General features: G+C 45.4%; 2 protein-coding genes across 6 annotated transcripts; one reads left to right on the forward strand and one right to left on the reverse strand.

Annotated features, from left to right (window-relative positions):
• Positions 1 to 169: 169 nt before the first annotated feature.
• Positions 170 to 10,944, forward strand: LOC119136758 (epidermal growth factor receptor substrate 15-like 1). Of its 5 annotated transcripts, none has more exons than XM_037275474.1 (23): positions 170 to 372; positions 630 to 671; positions 771 to 860; positions 944 to 991; positions 1,095 to 1,190; positions 1,507 to 1,566; positions 1,628 to 1,753; positions 1,898 to 1,957; positions 2,032 to 2,304; positions 3,161 to 3,318; positions 3,574 to 3,733; positions 4,331 to 4,413; positions 4,949 to 5,021; positions 5,117 to 5,278; positions 5,367 to 5,564; positions 5,738 to 5,899; positions 5,973 to 6,075; positions 6,151 to 6,275; positions 6,355 to 6,415; positions 7,424 to 7,500; positions 8,016 to 8,079; positions 8,860 to 8,894; positions 9,931 to 10,944. In XM_037275474.1, the coding sequence occupies exons 1-23, from the start codon at positions 346 to 348 to the stop codon at positions 10,075 to 10,077; spliced, it is 2,430 nt and encodes an 809-aa protein (XP_037131369.1). In that variant the 5' UTR covers positions 170 to 345; the 3' UTR covers positions 10,078 to 10,944. The 5 variants fall into 5 exon arrangements, 4 of the variants coding, with proteins under 4 accessions (XP_037131369.1, XP_037131371.1, XP_037131370.1 ...); XR_005100801.1 differs by having other exon boundaries at positions 171 to 372; positions 8,751 to 8,894; positions 9,931 to 10,042; XM_037275476.1 differs by lacking the exon at positions 9,931 to 10,944 and having other exon boundaries at positions 171 to 372; positions 8,751 to 9,176.
• Positions 10,945 to 13,210: 2,266 nt separating this feature from the next.
• Positions 13,211 to 15,535, reverse strand: klf2b (Kruppel-like factor 2b). The gene is made up of 3 exons (XM_037276516.1): positions 15,166 to 15,535; positions 14,055 to 15,000; positions 13,211 to 13,937 (listed from the first exon to the last, which is right to left on the reverse strand). Exons 1-3 carry the CDS (start codon positions 15,235 to 15,237, stop codon positions 13,762 to 13,764), a joined length of 1,194 nt encoding a protein of 397 aa, XP_037132411.1. The 5' UTR covers positions 15,238 to 15,535; the 3' UTR covers positions 13,211 to 13,761.
• Positions 15,536 to 15,766: the final 231 nt, after the last annotated feature.

Raw genomic sequence — 15,766 nt, forward strand, 5'->3', positions numbered from 1 at the left:
CCCACAGTCTAAAATGTAACGCCATTCGACCTCAACGCAACCACGGAGAAATATAATTTCTTTACGTGTCATTTCCGCGTGTGCTTTTGTGAACTCCGCCCACTGGGTGACAATATCCAATCGTGTTCAAGCAGAAACTGTTCCACTTGCTAAACAGTGTCCGTTTTACAAAAGTGCAGTCACGTTAAACCGTACAGAAACACGATTTAATAAAATGATAATGTAGAAATAATATAAATTTCTATAAAACCGCCAATGTTACGCAAGTGGGACCAAGTTTACGGGCCGTTCGTGCCCGCGCACTGAAGGGGTGGGTGGACGCGCGCTCCCGAGACACCAGGAAACATGGCGGCGCTCATGACTCTCAGCCAGGTAATAACTTAACAACCAGCTTCGAAAAAGTCGTTTTATCGCGTTTGTCGTCCGCCACCTTGACACCACAACAAGCTCTACACACAGCACTGTAATGCGACATGTGTACGTTGCTTTTCTCGTCTAAATCAAGTTGTTAGCTGGTTTTGTCGCTGCGTATAGCCGCTCAACTTCGACGTTCAGAACAGAAACGCCATAGCCGCTGAATGTAATAAGCGTAACTCCCTTTTTATCGACTTTCTTGTGCTTCCCTCCAGTTATCGAGTGGCAACCCAGCCTACGAGAGCTACTACAGACAGGTAGGTATTAAACTACCATGACTCTCATTTAAAAAAAAAAAAAAAAAAGCTCAAAGTTTCTGTGCGCAACAAACTCATCAATAGTTCTTCATTTTGTAGTTGGATCCATTGATCAGTGGCAAGATATCAGCTGGGGATGCAGCTCAGTTCCTGAAAAAGTCGGGGCTGTCAGACATCACACTCGGAAAGGTTTGATATCCTTTATATACTTTAACATACATGTATTTGCAAGCGGTAATAACACACAATAACACATCCCATATCTCGTTCAGATATGGGATTTGGCTGACTCGGAGCGAAAAGGCTATTTGGACAAGCGGGTAATGCACAGACTTTATGTACTAAATGTGATGTCATTTGTATGCTGACGTGAGCGCCAGTCACTGGATTGTTCTCGTTCTCCCACCCTTTCTTCTCCTTCAGGGTTTCTTCATCGCCTTGAGACTGGTCGCCTCGGCGCAGGCAGGGCATGACATTAGCATCAGCAACCTCAGCCAAACGGTGCCACCTCCTAAATTTGTGAGTAGCAAAAAAAAAAAAGAAATGATGTCCACTCCTTAGCGATTGTTGTTTTTTGTCAGGGTTTATTCAAGCTTACAAAAATGTTTGTCAGACATTGGCAAACAGTTTCTGTCGTTGCAAAGATATTTTGAACATTTTCAAAACGTGCCTAAATTTGTGGCCAGTGCTTGTACTTAACATTACCCCCCCCCCCCCCTCTCTCTCTCTCTTTCTCTCTCTCTCTCTCTCTCTCTCTCTCTCTCTCTCTCTCTCTCTCTCTCTCTCTCTCTCTCTCCATAATGTTACTGAACTTGCTGTTATTAATTTCCCTCAGCGAGACACGAGCAGCCCATTATCAAGCACTCCAGCGCCAGACTCGCATTGGGCCATAAGGGTGAGTTTTTAAATTTAACATTCCCCAAGATGTGACACTATCATGCTGTTTTGATTTGCAGCCAGACGAAAAAGGGAAATTCGAGGGTATTTTTGAGAGTCTGACCCCCGTGAATGGCCTCCTCTCCGGTGATAAAGTCAAGCCCATCTTGATCAACTCCAAACTACCTCTGGATCTGTTGGGGAAGGTGATGTTACCGCCTTAAAATGGCGACTTCTAAAATCTAATGGAAAAGCCCTGTTGCCTATTCCCATGTTCTTTGGGGGGGCACCACATCAGTGACCCCAGGTCTAAAGCAACAAGTTAACCAAGTACTTTTGTCATCATGCAGATTTGGGATCTGGGCGACGCAGACAAAGATGGCTACTTGGACAAAGAGGAATTCATTGTGGTAACTTCCCCACTGTTCATTGAACACAAAAATGCATATTTCCTATTCCTAACGTTCCTAACATGACCTTTTAGGTCATGCATTTTGTGTACCGAGCCATGGAAAAGGAGCCGGTACCGGCCGTCCTGCCTGCATCCCTCATCCCACCCTCCAAAAGGAAAAAGGTGGCGGGCACGATACCCGGCGCTGTGGCCGTGCTGCCCTCCAGGTCCGCGTCTTTTGCTCTCAAGGACAGCACGAGAAGCATCTCTCCTCTCGCTGGCGCCTCTCCCCTCGCCAGCGCCTCTCCTTTCACCAGGCCAATGGCCAAGCTAACCCCGCTACACTCCTCTAAAGCCAGCAAACAGGTACGTCATGTTCTCTTTCATGGGCTGTCACTGGCTCACTGGTGTGCTTGTCCACCCATCAGGTGTGAAACCAACCAACCAACCAAAAATACTTTTCAATGCTTCCACAAATATATCAACTCAAATCATTGTCAATCATTACTTCACACAAAGCTATGTTACACCAAACGGTTAATCAGCTTGCATGCATGGGTTTGCGTCACTATCATTTTATTGTCTGGGGGGAAAAGTACCGGTAAGTGTTATACAAACGAATATATGTGGACTTATTATTTGTGATCAAAATGGCAGCTTGAGTATCAAAATTGACATTTCACCTATCAGAAGTCTATTCAGTTGCTAATCAAGTGGCTCGACTGGTTCCGCCACATTGTCCTCAGCTGCCACTTACTCTTTTCCTTGTTATTGCTTCAGGACTCGTGACACTTTGACAAACAGGTTTGGCCAGACCGGCAGATCATGGTTTTTCCACCTCTTTCTTGTTGTCAAATTTCATTTTGTTAAACAATGACTGTCAGTGTTATCTTTAGTTGGGCAAACAAATCAGTAACAGTCATATGGGCTGCATTTTTAATTCCAAATGTAGACAGCGGAGCTGTCAAGTCATGGGTGGAGGAGCTCTGTGTGAGGGCACTGGTCAACACGCTTGGTAATTTGGTCAAATTCAGAAAGACTCACAGTAAGAGGCAGTTTGATTTCACGTGATGGGTGGATTGGCACTTTAGAGACTCAACTATTTGTGTCCAAGTATTTATAAAAGTATATTTTCTGATCCTGTATTTTAATCACTTTTAGGTGTCGTATAATAATCATCGTCGAATAATATAATTGTAGTATTTGCTTTGCTGAATTCCAGCCGGAGCAGCCATGGGTGGTGCCGGTGGCTGACAGGGAGCGATACAGCGACATCTTCAAGAAAACCGACACAGATCATGACGGACTTGTCGATGGAACGCAAGTCATCGAGATCTTCATGCACTCCAGCCTCTCCCAGACCATGCTGGCCCAAATCTGGTGAGACCGTGACTCTCTTTCTGCTCCCTGGTGTGCCCCAAAGAGTAAAAATAAATGAGAGCTCTGATTGTTACTCTCCGACCCTGTAGGTGGCGGTAAATGCTTTTGTGCGTTTGACTTGGTAACTGTTACAGAATATTAAAATCTTAAAGTTGAAAATGCTCTCTTTTCTCTATTGACGCCCATTTGTGAAGGAATATGTTGTGAATGCGCTGTGGTTTCCCTCCGATGACTGATGATGCGTCTCGCGCACAGGGGCCTGGCCGACACCAAACAGACGGGCAAGCTGAGCCAGGAGCAGTTCTGCCTGGCCATGCATTTGATCCAGCAAAAGATCACCAAAGACATCGACCCGCCAACCGATCTGACGCCGGACATGATTCCCCCCTCAGAGCGGACGACAAGTACGCCTCCCGTAAGTCTTGATATGAATAACCCTGCATTACTTTTCTCACTGTTTTGTCTTTTGGCCTCTACCTGGTGAAATTGCCCTGCTGTCCTTTTATTTTTTTTACTACATTACCTCCTGTTTGACAGAGCTTTGCTGAGTTTTATTCTGCTGCACTCACTCATGCGCTCACAGTGTTTGCTAATTTGCCACCAGAGGGTGCTATTGCTCCATCGAGCTATTCTACACGAGCGTTGTTTTCAACGTCTCCACCTCCTTTCTGTACTTGTTCCTAAGAGTACACAATTTATTCATACTTGGCTAACAAACAAAAACTTGCACCATGATCCCCATCAAACTTCCTCGAGCTGCATTTGGCATGACATCATAATTCAAAACGGTGCGCTCTTTTGTGTCGTCTCGCCAGACGGCTTTTCATGCATTGTGCGGCTGTTCAGGACGCACAAGATGCATTTCCTTCCTGCCTTTTGTTCTGCTGCACACATAAGCTGAGAGCTCCTTCACTGATCCCGATCCCTAATTCATTACCTGTTTTCTGCCCTCTTCCAACATTTCTTTTTCTCACTTCATTTTTTTTCCCCCTGACTTTCCACCTCACCACAGGACTTCACCTCCTTAGCGCCTGTAGAGCTGACGGGCATCAAAGAGCTGGATGACCTCAGTCAGGAAATAAGTCAGCTGCAGAGGTGAGCCCCTCGAAGCGGCTGAGGAGAGATTTGTTTCTCTTCCTTTTGAAGACGAAAAAAAAAACGACGGGATATGAGCTCTGTGAAACGACAACTTGTATTTATTTTTTATTATATCAACATTTGCGAGCCGTGCTGCTGCTGCTGCTATCAGCTGTTTCATAAGCAAGGCGCTGCCAAGCAAAGCAGTGTCCAGCAGCAGTCTTCATTAGAAAGTCAAATCAGCCAATTCTTTTCAACATACTTTAAATCACATCCAGCTTGTTGCCTAACACAACAGTGCAACACTCTTGCACATGAATCTATATTCGCTGGCCACAACTTGCGCAATACAAGAGCTGTTTAAAAAAATTGTGCTTTTTATAAAGATTGTGATGCTCTATTTTCAGGTCTTAAGTTAACTTTTTTTATTTTTTATTCATCATTATTTTGTTAGAGGTGCAACAGTACATGGGCTGCTAGTGGTTTGTTCATCTGCCTCGTGGTCTTTTAAAAAAAATCACGATTTGAAATGTCTCACATGGTTCCCTTATAGAGAGAAGTTAATCCTGGAACATGAACTCAAAGAAAAGGAGGAAACCATCCAAAGGCAAAATCATGCTGTTCAAGTAAGAAGGAGCCCCCCAAAAAAATATGCTTGAGAGATTAAAATGTGTGCCAGAACATGTCTAAATTTACTGTGCAAATATTGTTTGGTATTTAGAACATGCAGCATGACCTGGAGAGGGAGAGCAGCAGTTTGCAGGACACTGAGTCCCAGAAGCACAACGCCCAGAAGCGTCTGGATGAGATGGACCAGCAGCGCTCTAAACTGGATGGGTTGCTCAACAATGTCAAGCAGAAGTGTCAGGAAGAGTCGCAGACGGTTAGCTTTTTTTTTTTTTCTTCTCTTTCCCTCTAATTTCAATTAAAAAGTAGTCGCAATATAACAAATCCTCTCCGTCCCCTCGCAGATCTCCACCCTGCAAAGTCAAATTCGCTCACAGGAGAGTGACTTCCGGAGCCAGGAGAAAGAGGTCGGCCGCACCAAGACGGAACTGAGCCGCCTGGCGGACGAGGAGGCGCAGCTGGAGCAGAGCCTCCTCACCGGCCGCGTCCAACTGGACAGCATTGTCAAGTCTCTCAAGACCACCCAGGAAGAGATCAGTCAGGTGAGAGTGGACCTCAGACAAAACACATTTACATAGAGGCGAAAATGTTCACTTCAGCTCTCAAGAAGGGTTCTCACGAGTAAAAGAAGAAAGGACAGGCTCAACTCTTTACTACTCCAGCAGCTACGCGGGTACAATAACAACCTTGTATGTTTTTCCTGCGGTGCTTTCAGGCTCGCAGCAAGTTGTTGTTGATCCAGGAGAACCAAAAGGAGTTCACCAAGACCATCGAGCAGTACAACAGCGCCCTGCGAGATCTCGCCGGGGGGAACACCACGGCAGACACCGACCACTTGTTTGCCGTAAAGGAGAACGGCGCTTTCGGGAGTGCGGCGGTGGGCAGCCTACTGTATACGTATGTCGTTGGGCTATCGAATCTGTATGATTGTTTGTCCCCGCCCCCTTCAGGATGACTCATTCAAATCAAGGCGAGCCATGTTCAACACTGCTAAGGGTGCTCCAGCAGACCCCTTCCAGACGGAGGATCCCTTCAAATCTGACCCCTTCAATGGTCCTTTTGCAGAATGAGAGTAGAGTCAATTGCAAGCTTTTTTGCCACCCTCACAAGCTGTTTGTGTCCTTGTAGATCCTTTCAGGGAAAGCGATCCTTTCAAGGGAAGCTCGGCCAGCGATCTATTTAGCGGGGCGGGCAGCTCCCATCTGTTTGCAGCCTCTGACACCACTGCAGAAAAACCCAAGCCGCCAATCAAGGTGACTCACGTTGGGGAAATTAGCGACACTGCGCCGGCTTTGAGCGCCTTCACTCAACTTTTTGCTTTGTTCCTCTCAGCCCGGCTCCGTCCGCGAACGTCTCGGCTTCTCATCGCACAGCCCGAAAGCGAAGCATTCAGGTACCGGCGTCAAACAGAACCATCTAGTGATGCACATTTTGTCTTAACTGTATCCAAGCGTCTCATCAATAGTCCCTGTTAGAGAAGCGACTGGAAACGTTGGACAAGCTCTGCCGAACCATACTGCTTGGTGAAAGCAGTATTTTCTTTTCCCCCCATACGTAGAAATCATTTTCACAATTTTTTCCCCAAACGTCTTAATTCATGTAAGGCTCATTGTGCGATACTCCTCTTGGGTGCTGTCAGAAATATGTTTTACTCGCCACCGATTTACCGCTCCTGTGATTTGAGACTATTTTTAGGAGCGGAAGGCTTACTCATTTAACTACGGGAAAAACTAAAAATACCCCCTCACTCACCCACCTACCCTGGAAAAACGGGAGCTCGACAGGACACACCGTCACTCCTTGAAGCCCCCCCCATCCCCACCTTAACACTTGCTGCACTTCACCTTCTTTATTGAGTGCGGAAGTTGTTTCAAGTCAGCGCGGGGGTAAAGGGGGACGCTATGACGCTGACCGCGTTGCCTGTCATCAGACGAACACAGAAGTAACTGTGGACCTGCGTGGGCTTACTGTGCCAAAAAGCAAACACGCGTCTGAATAGGCCCTCTTGTGGTTGCTTATGCACAACAAACATTCATTTACAATGTTTTGTTTTTTCACTGTGACCATCTGCACTCCCCCCCCAACCCCGTCCTCTCTTTTTCATTAAGCGCCATACCACAAAGCTTCAAAACAAGCCGGGCACAGTTCTGCTTCAACAGTGCTCCAACTGACGCCTTTAATTAGCTAATCAGATGCATACGTCAGGTTAAACAGAACCCCCCTCTGCTTTTTAAGATTTGGGCAAATGTCATGGAACCTTTAGCAGCTATGGCACGCTAAAAATAGCACACGGTTCCTCAGTGGAATAAAGTGTAATTTTAAAGCATGTGGTCTGTAAGTGAATTTTGTTGCAACTTGGGAGATTTTTTTCCACAAGTGTCTCACTATGCTCTTTTTGCAGAGTCGGTCCGGATGCCGAACCACCTCTTTGGAGGCAGGAGCAACGCTGGATTTCCAGATTTTAACCAGTTGTCCAAGGTGAGCGTCAAACACTTTCATGGATTTGCTTTTTATAGTTTGACAAAAAAAAATTTCATCTTAATTCTATCATTGAACAACATCAACCAGCACACCCAAATAAACAACACAAACCCCTTCTGTAAATCTAAACTACATCAAAAGCATAGACAATAAAATTGTCCATTTATTTTGTTACTTCTTTAGCCACTGTGTTGGTAGAAAAAGCCAATTTTGTCCATGAGTGTAATTGTAGTGTAACATTGTATAAATGTGGGCAACGTCTTTTGACGTGAAGTTATTTATTTGTGCCAAGTGCCTAATCGCGACACAGTATCTGTTAAAGGCAATAAGGAATTTTTTTCAATAATTAGTTTTCATTTCAATGCTGATCTAGCATGCCTCACTCATCACACCGGTTCATTTCTCTTCAGCCTCAACCACATGTATGAACACTGTCTGTTAATTCCATGCCAGAGGCTGCTTGTTGTGTGACGGTTGTTGATTTTTGTATGTGTGTGTGCGTGTGTTAACAGAAGTCTGATAATCCTGTTCTGCCATCAAAGAAAAGCGCGCCTAACCGGCCTGCCCCGCCCTACGGTAAGCAAGATTGGTGTGAGTCTGAGCAGAACTCGCGAGCACGCAAGCAGTGGTTCCATCCAAACACACTCTTTTTGGTAGCTCATGGCACGCCTCTCCCGAGGCCTTCATTTTGACGGTTCATCGAGTGCAGCTATCTATGTACCAGGAGGGCATACCCCACCCCCCCCCTCAAAAAAAGTGCCACTTCCTGTGACCTTGCACTCTTAAGCAGAAGCGGCGGCGTGAGAAAGTTGCTTGTTCCCCTTTGCTCGACCACGCAGAGTGGCAGAGGTGTGTGGCCTCGTACGCGATGGGGAAGTGAGAGCCTCAAAAGCCGTGGGTGATGAGAAATTATAGGAGGGCACTAATAATAAATACAGTGCAACCTTAAAGTCAAATGCAGTCCATTCAAATCTGAAATATTTGAAATAATGTGAATTCAATTAATTTAGTTGCACTGTGGGAAGAAAATCATATAACATCTATTTATTGTTTTTCTCTATAAAGGATGGATGGATGGAGGCTTTAGCGTTTCTTCATTAGCCCCCTTTTTTTTTAAGACACTTTCTTAGATGCAGATTGTCAGAATGTTGCAATTCAGCCACTTGATTTACTTTTCATTTGAACCCTTGCTGACTCTTCTTTTTGTGTGTGTGTGTGTGTGCGTGTATATGTGTGTGGACTGTCAGCCAGCCACATTTTGCTTCCTGTCAGAATTGTGTAACACAGTATTGCACATCTGGATTTAAAGTACCGCCCTGAGCGGAGAGTCAAGTGTCCTCTCTTTTGCTCCGGCAGGCTCGGGTAGAGCTCCCAAAGATTGTCCTGCCTTCGTAAGTTTGTGCTCGGTTTATTTTTTATTTTTTTTTGCATGAGCCCAAGGAGCAACGTTGCCATCGTGATGGCTGCATGCAGTCGTTAACCATCTTCGGCACTGCGCATGACTTTGCCGCGTCTCATTTACGCCTGCATGACTGAGCTGGACACCTTGTTGCGCCCATCCTGTCCGGTCTATAATTCCACCAAGTTTTTATGTTTCGGGAGTTTAATTCACTCATAGAAGGAATATCAATCAAGATGCTTTGTTTATTTATTTATTTATTTATTTATTGTTTTTTATTATTTATATATATATATATATATATATATATATATATATATATATAAATAAATAAATAAATAAATAAAGGTGCTGCACTGATAGTCATGTTTGAGTGATGCATTTTCAAATGAGCTGCCAAAAGCATTTATGAACACAAACTTGAGGTCATAAGCGAAGGCCTGTGGCAAAAAAGCAAAGGAAGGGCCGCCACTGAAAAATATGAAGTTTGATTGCCATTTAGTAAGGGTGTGCATTCAAAAACAATTTGGTACGTATTTCGATGCATGGGGTGCAATTCAATTTGAGGACGATTTGTTTTTAAAGTGGAACTATTCGAGTTGGTTTGATTCAGCGGGACTACTTTATACGTGGAAAGTCTTCTGCTTTTTTATTTTTTTATTTTCTTGCCTGAATGTGAAGATGACCAGGTAAGGTCAGTCAGCAGGTCTGCCTCCAAGCTTTTGCATGTGCCGTAATCATGATTACGACTTGTTCAAGGCAAATGTTTTGCAGTTTGCATGTCCTGCACATGGGGCAACATCTGGTGTGCTTTTATCAGTTGTATCTCTTTGCTTTTTGCTATATCATCAATCTGAACATCCTCTAATTCTGTTAAAAAAACGACAGCCGTGTTTTGGATGACTTTTTTTTCCCCCCTCCCTCTGCCAAATTTGCATCCAGCGTTCGGTCCTGTCCCCGGGTCAGCTTTGCCTTTTGAGCCTGTGCTTCGTTTCTGCGGCTAACCTCTCGTTGTTTGGCTCCTGCAGTTTGGAAGTGAAATCCAGCAAGTGGAGTGGGCCAAGCGGGAGAGCGAGCGCGAGGAGTGCGACCGGCTGCGGAGACTGCGGCTCCAGGAGCAGCAGGACCTAGAGCTGGCCATCGCGCTCAGCCGGGCTGACGCGCCCGGCTCCTGACGGGGCCCACCCGCAAGACCCCCCCCCCCCCCCCCCCCCGCAGACGTTTGCACTGACACCGACCGCACTACCGAAAGCCCCCCCCTGTGCACGAGCCCAGTGACGCCCCCCGCCATGCGCTGGCCTCAAATGACTCCACATTTAGCATGTAATCTATGTTCATTGCTCCCAAACGACAAGGCAACTATAATCATGGCCGGGGATGGATCCTCTTGAAGTCAAGTGTGGCTTCATCTGGAGACAACGTAGCGATTTAGGGAAAACACGAAGCAGATGGGTACTTGGCGCGGCCTTATTCCAAAGCCTGCACAGAAACTTAACCTCTTTCAAAAAACCAAAAACTGTTTTGTTGTATTTATAAGGAATGATATGAATGGGTGTGAAATGCCCTAAATCAACATTTTTTAATTCCATTTAAATGAACCTACTAGATCCTTTCTTGTTTAATTCCGTTGCAATACAATGCATTTGTGCCTATGCATCTGTTATTCAACGCCTTAAATCCAAAGCGGTAGCGATTGTGTTAGTTTACTTGTTTTAGCATATAAAAAAAAAAAATCCATTGCCTCTGTATATTATGTAAAACCACTGGTACTGTTACACCGATTTTAATTACTTTAACCTCAAGGGCTAAACACTACCGCTGTTTTAAGGTCATATCTTCTGTTCATATTAATTTGAAATCTTAGTCCCCCCCCCATCTCAGGCTGAAAGTGATGGCTCTGAAATTCTTAAATCAATTTGGCACACGAGTTTATTCTTGGACTTACTAACATACGTGTATGTGATAACAGAATTTTATTTAATGTTGGAAGAAGCTCACTTTGTCTCCTTAATAACAAAAATAAATCTGCTATTTAACATTGATCTTGAGTGAATTTTTTTGGGAGACTTATCATGGAAAATCCCCTTTTTTGCTTTTATAGTCATTTTATTGTGTACTTGGAGTCTCCAAGATTGTAGAAAAGTGTAATCTATCCATCCAGGTGCTGCAGAGATACTTTTATGATCTGTTTGGGGCTTAATTTGTACTCCGTTCAGTTTTCTCCGTTTTCTATCACGTATTTGTATCTATTACATCACATCCGTTGGGGCGGGACTACCAAACAAGGTAATGGGTGTGGCCAAACTATTTCGCAAATCCGCCATCTTTATTACTCAGAGAGCCTTTTTTTTTTTTGGCACAAACAACTCAAGGATGCCGAAGTGGAGAAATCAAAATGTTCCGTTGTTGAATGCATTAATCCACACAACTCCAGCATCAGAACCTCAAAGAAATGCCTGGTCAAATTTCATTTCTCAAGCAATGTTCTAACATCTGTGGGCAAAGTCCTGCTTGTTCAAGGATGAGTGTTTCAGAAATCATTTGTCAGTATATAGAAAGATTCGCCCGAAAGAGTGTTTCATTGATGGTTCAATTCACACAGTAAAACGGTAAGCTTGAGATGACACAAAAATAATCAACTGTATTTCAATTTGTCTATGCACTCGTTTTCATAGCATTAGCTTCAGTCTTTCTGCTTGCTAATTTTAGAGCTGTGCGCTCTATGTTTTCACTTCTTGTGTGTGTATTTTGAGTAATTGTATCAGATGAATTGCATCAAAATGCTGTATTTATTCTTGGGGAACACAATAATGTGTTAAATGCATTCGTTAGCTTCTCGTTAACGCTAGCATTAGCATACTGGTTAATTTGACTACAGTGCTTGTTCATAAATATTGTGAGGGTATTTATTTTGTTACGTGTTTATGTATATTTGGACAAGTCTTCTAACCCTTTGGCAATTTTGGAGAAAATAAAATGGCACAAACATATTGGAACAAAACTAAAAAGAGAAATGAGAGTGATACATTTGAATCGACATTGTGAGCACTTCCTTCTTTTTAAATTGAACATTGTCTTTTTTCAAAATTGTAGAGTACTACTACTCCAAGCCAGCTGGTACGTCTCGGGATGGATGACAGAGACTGACATGCAAAACAACTGAGTGAGTGGCCTTCTCCTTTTCATGTTCTACAAGAGACACGATATTTAGTCAATGACTAGTCATGTACTGCAACCACAATAACATATGATTGATGTGTGGACTTTAAACTTTATTTCAAAACGTCTCAGAAAAAAACAAAATGTACCATGCGAGAATGACCGCCACTTTATGACAAGTACTATTTAAGGAGCAGGCCATTGCAGTCATTGAAAAGTTACGTGACTCTGATGACGTTAGCTTCGCTGATGTTCTCGTGAAATAGCTGGCTAGGTCTCATGTAAGTAGAGCTTAACGTTACCCTTTTGCTTAACCAACTATCAGCATACAATGTTCAGTGTTGTGATTTTCATCAATGTTGTGTAATCATAACACATTTCAGAAGTCTTAAGGTGAAAAAATTCACAGTTGTCAGTGCAGTGCACAGATTTTGAGAACCTCTACCTTGGGTCGTCCAAAAAGCTACCTAATGTGAAATGCTTCATGTAAAATGTCTCATTTTTGTGTGTGTATAACTTCTTAATTGAAAGCTCAATGTCTAGCCTTCAATCCAAACTTGATTTGTTTCATTTCCAATGTGTCGTCGTGGTGTTTCAAGGTGAAAAGAAAAATCACGACAACTCTGTCATTGTCCAAATACTAATTGGTGCCCCGCTCGAGTGCACTTAATGCTTGTGAAGCTGCTCTGAAATGACACCGTGCACCGCGTAGACGTCGCATGAGCCGGACTTGGCAGTGTACTGTGTAATTGTAGTATTAAGGGGCCTTTTTGATGTGTGACTATAATTGGGAAGCATCAGAGAGCGGAGTGGAAGAAGGGCTCCCTGATGATGAGGCTTTTGCCGTGTCGTGTACCCCCCTCTCCTTGTCCAGACGGCTCCGGGCTCCCTCTGTAATTAGGGGATGGAGTGTTTGTATTTATAGGCTAAAACCCGCAAGTGGCTGCAGCATGTGTGTGTGTGTGTGTGTGTCTCTCTCTTTTGCAGCTGCAAAACATCAATCCAGTGGAAATCAAGTGCTCATATTTTTAAAATGAAAGTGCTTACACAATGGCAACATGTATAACCCATTTTAGTTCTGCTATCATGACGGCTTGCAGCTCCGAGTCCAAACGAAGCTATTTGGAGTGAAAGAGGCAAAGCCAGCGAGATATTTTCATTCTTTTTAATATTTACAATAAATACACATTTGACAATATAAAATACATGTACATTTTTATATAACTTTAAGTACAAAATAATGTACAGGACGTCAAGCCCTGATAGTGTACAGAAGGGGCTGGAATTGGGGAGGGCAGCTCTGGGACAGCTGTTCAATTCATCTCGGAGGCAGTTTTCTTTGGAGAAAAACATTGTCTATACACAATGTGTGTATTTCACTCCTGTCAATGTGATTGTCTACTAAGTGGTGGTAGTTGTGTCACCATGAGTTATTTGTTTAAACAGTAGCAGAGTCATAGAAAGGCACTTTTGTGTCAAAGACATTCCAGTTGTAAGTATACACTGTACAAGGGCCTGCCCCTTATATAGGTCTGCTCTCATAAAACCAAAGTAGTACCAGCTACATGATTGGAAAATAATATAGATTTAAGGTGTGGGGGGGAGGGGGACTTTGGTCATGTGGAGAACACTTTAAATTAAAAAAAAAAACATCTCATAAAAACAAAAAAAACAGTCTTTTGTTGTTGTCAAGGCTCCTTTTACATGTGTCTCTTCATGTGCAGCGCGAGGTGGTCAGATCTGGAGAAGGCGCGCTCGCAAAGGTGACACTGGAAGGGCCTGTGTCCGGTATGTTTGCGGAAGTGACGCGTTAGCTCGTCCGAGCGGGCGAACTTCCAGCCGCAGCCTTCCCAACTGCAGTGGTACGGCTTCTCACCTGGCAGGGCAAGAGAAGGGAAAGAAAACATGATTAATCGGCACTGGGATAGAGGTGCGACCGAGTTGTGGCGTTGCGTAATTACGCAGCGTGAAAGGGCGAGCAAGGTGAGCTTACCTGTGTGCGTCCGCAGGTGAGCCTTGAGGTGAGAGCTTTTTGTATACGTTTTCCCGCATCCGGCGAAGGTGCAGGTGTGTGTGGCCGTGCGTTTGCGCGGCCAAGTGCGGCGCCCCCGCTTGGGCTTGGACTCGAGCAGATCCAGCGGCGAGGATGGCGGCGTGAGCATCGACCTCTGCGCGCCCGGCGGAGGCTGCTGCAGACCCATGGCTTCGTCATAGACGCTGAACGCCGGGTGGTGCGCGCCGTGGTAGGCCATGTGCATGTGTTGTTGCTGCTGATGATGCTGCTGATGCTGCTGATGCTGCTGATGCTGCTGATGCTGGAAGGAGGCGCTGTTCTGGTATTTGTGACCGACGAAGCAACTCATAGGCGCGCAAAAGTCCGAAGCCGCCGCCTGCTCGTCCGGGCTGAGCGGCGGTGTCATGCTGCTGCTGGCAGCCCGCGGAGAGATGGCCAAACGTGGCTGCTCGAAGGGCATCATGCACGAAACGTTGCCTTCCTGCTTGATTTTGCTGCAGCTTTGGGGCACCATGCCCAACACCGGGCCGTAACTGTCCATGGCGGGCTCAACTTTGATGTCCTGGCGCGGGAAGTGCGAGGCGTAAAACCTGCCCTGCAGCGTTTGTTGAGGGTTGCGCGTCACTCCGTAGCCGGCGTCGGAGCGCAGCAGCTCTGTCAACAGGCCGGCGGCGTACGGCGGTGGCGGGGAGCGGTGCTCTCCCGCGGGGAAGCCTGCGGGCACCGCTGCGTCCGTCGCGGCGTATGCGCCGGGGTCGGCCGGAGCCACGTAGGCTGAGGCTCCGTCAAGTATAAAATCCAGATCTAAGTAGTTGCTCAGATCCTCGTCGTCCTTCTTGGCGAACAGGTTGTCCGCGCCGTGCACCATCTCTTGCATGGCGCAGCTGCCGGTGGGGAGCTTGTTGTCATTCTCTGATTTCCACCTCTGGAAAATCAAAACAAGCCATTGAGAAACCACGATTGCAATAAATGTAGAAAAGTCATGCAAGAAGACGACCGTATAATAGCTCACATTTTTAACGAATGCCGAAGTATCTGCTACTTCGTAAAACTTTTATACGTCTCTGTGTGAGGCAGGGCGACAACTTACGTTTTCCCAGCTTTTCTCCCTTTGGTTGCTGAATGTGGCAAAAGAAGGGAGCATCACTCCCGATAAAGCCATGTTTTTGGTGTCGTCTTGTTTCAACAACTCGCTCCCAAAAGTGGTGTGCGCAATCCGTGCGCCTCGACTTGTCGATATAATAGTGGCTGTGGCTCCAACGCCACGAAGTGTTCTCAGTGCAGTGAGTTTCCACCCCCACCGTCCTTGACTCTTTATAAAAGTCCTCTTAGCCGCCCAGGAAACCACGTCGACGTCGCGTAATTTTAGCTCTTTATAAAGCGGGACTTCTCTCGGGCCGCTTCTTCCAGTTGCGCGCGCGCTACTCCAGTGCTGACAGCCGCCGGGTTCGAGCGAGTGGGGTTCCTTTAAGCGAGCGAGGGAGGGAGTGGGGGCTGCCTACGCGCAATGACGCACACGCTCCAGGGGCCACGCCCCCTTTGGAGCTGGAAAAAAAGTGTCAAACACACAAGCGTACACACACAAGCGGTTCATATAGCAACCGGTAGAGGATTACGTAATTTGGCGCAGGGATGAAAACAATGTTGTCAGAACATCACCGCCGTGATTTATGCACTTCTCAAGAAAGTGT

Source organism: Syngnathus acus, chromosome 17, assembly GCF_901709675.1.
Source record: "Syngnathus acus chromosome 17, fSynAcu1.2, whole genome shotgun sequence".
Lineage (NCBI taxonomy): Eukaryota > Metazoa > Chordata > Actinopteri > Syngnathiformes > Syngnathidae > Syngnathus > Syngnathus acus.

Bases quoted from the DNA above. Each gene is read 5' to 3' on its own strand.
- LOC119136758 (XM_037275474.1), top strand. From the start codon at position 346: ATGGCGGCGCTCATGACTCTCAGCCAG. The intron at 992-1,094 runs GTAATGCACAGA...CTTCTCCTTCAG, and splicing joins AAGGCTATTTGGACAAGCGG to GGTTTCTTCATCGCCTTGAG. The intron at 5,279-5,366 runs GTTAGCTTTTTT...GTCCCCTCGCAG, and splicing joins GTCAGGAAGAGTCGCAGACG to ATCTCCACCCTGCAAAGTCA.
- klf2b (XM_037276516.1), bottom strand. From the start codon at position 15,237: ATGGCTTTATCGGGAGTGATGCTCCCTTCTTTTGCCACATTCAGCAAC. The intron at 15,001-15,165 runs GTAAGTTGTCGC...TTGATTTTCCAG, and splicing joins GGGAGAAAAGCTGGGAAAAC to AGGTGGAAATCAGAGAATGA. The intron at 13,938-14,054 runs GTAAGCTCACCT...TTGCCCTGCCAG, and splicing joins TCACCTGCGGACGCACACAG to GTGAGAAGCCGTACCACTGC.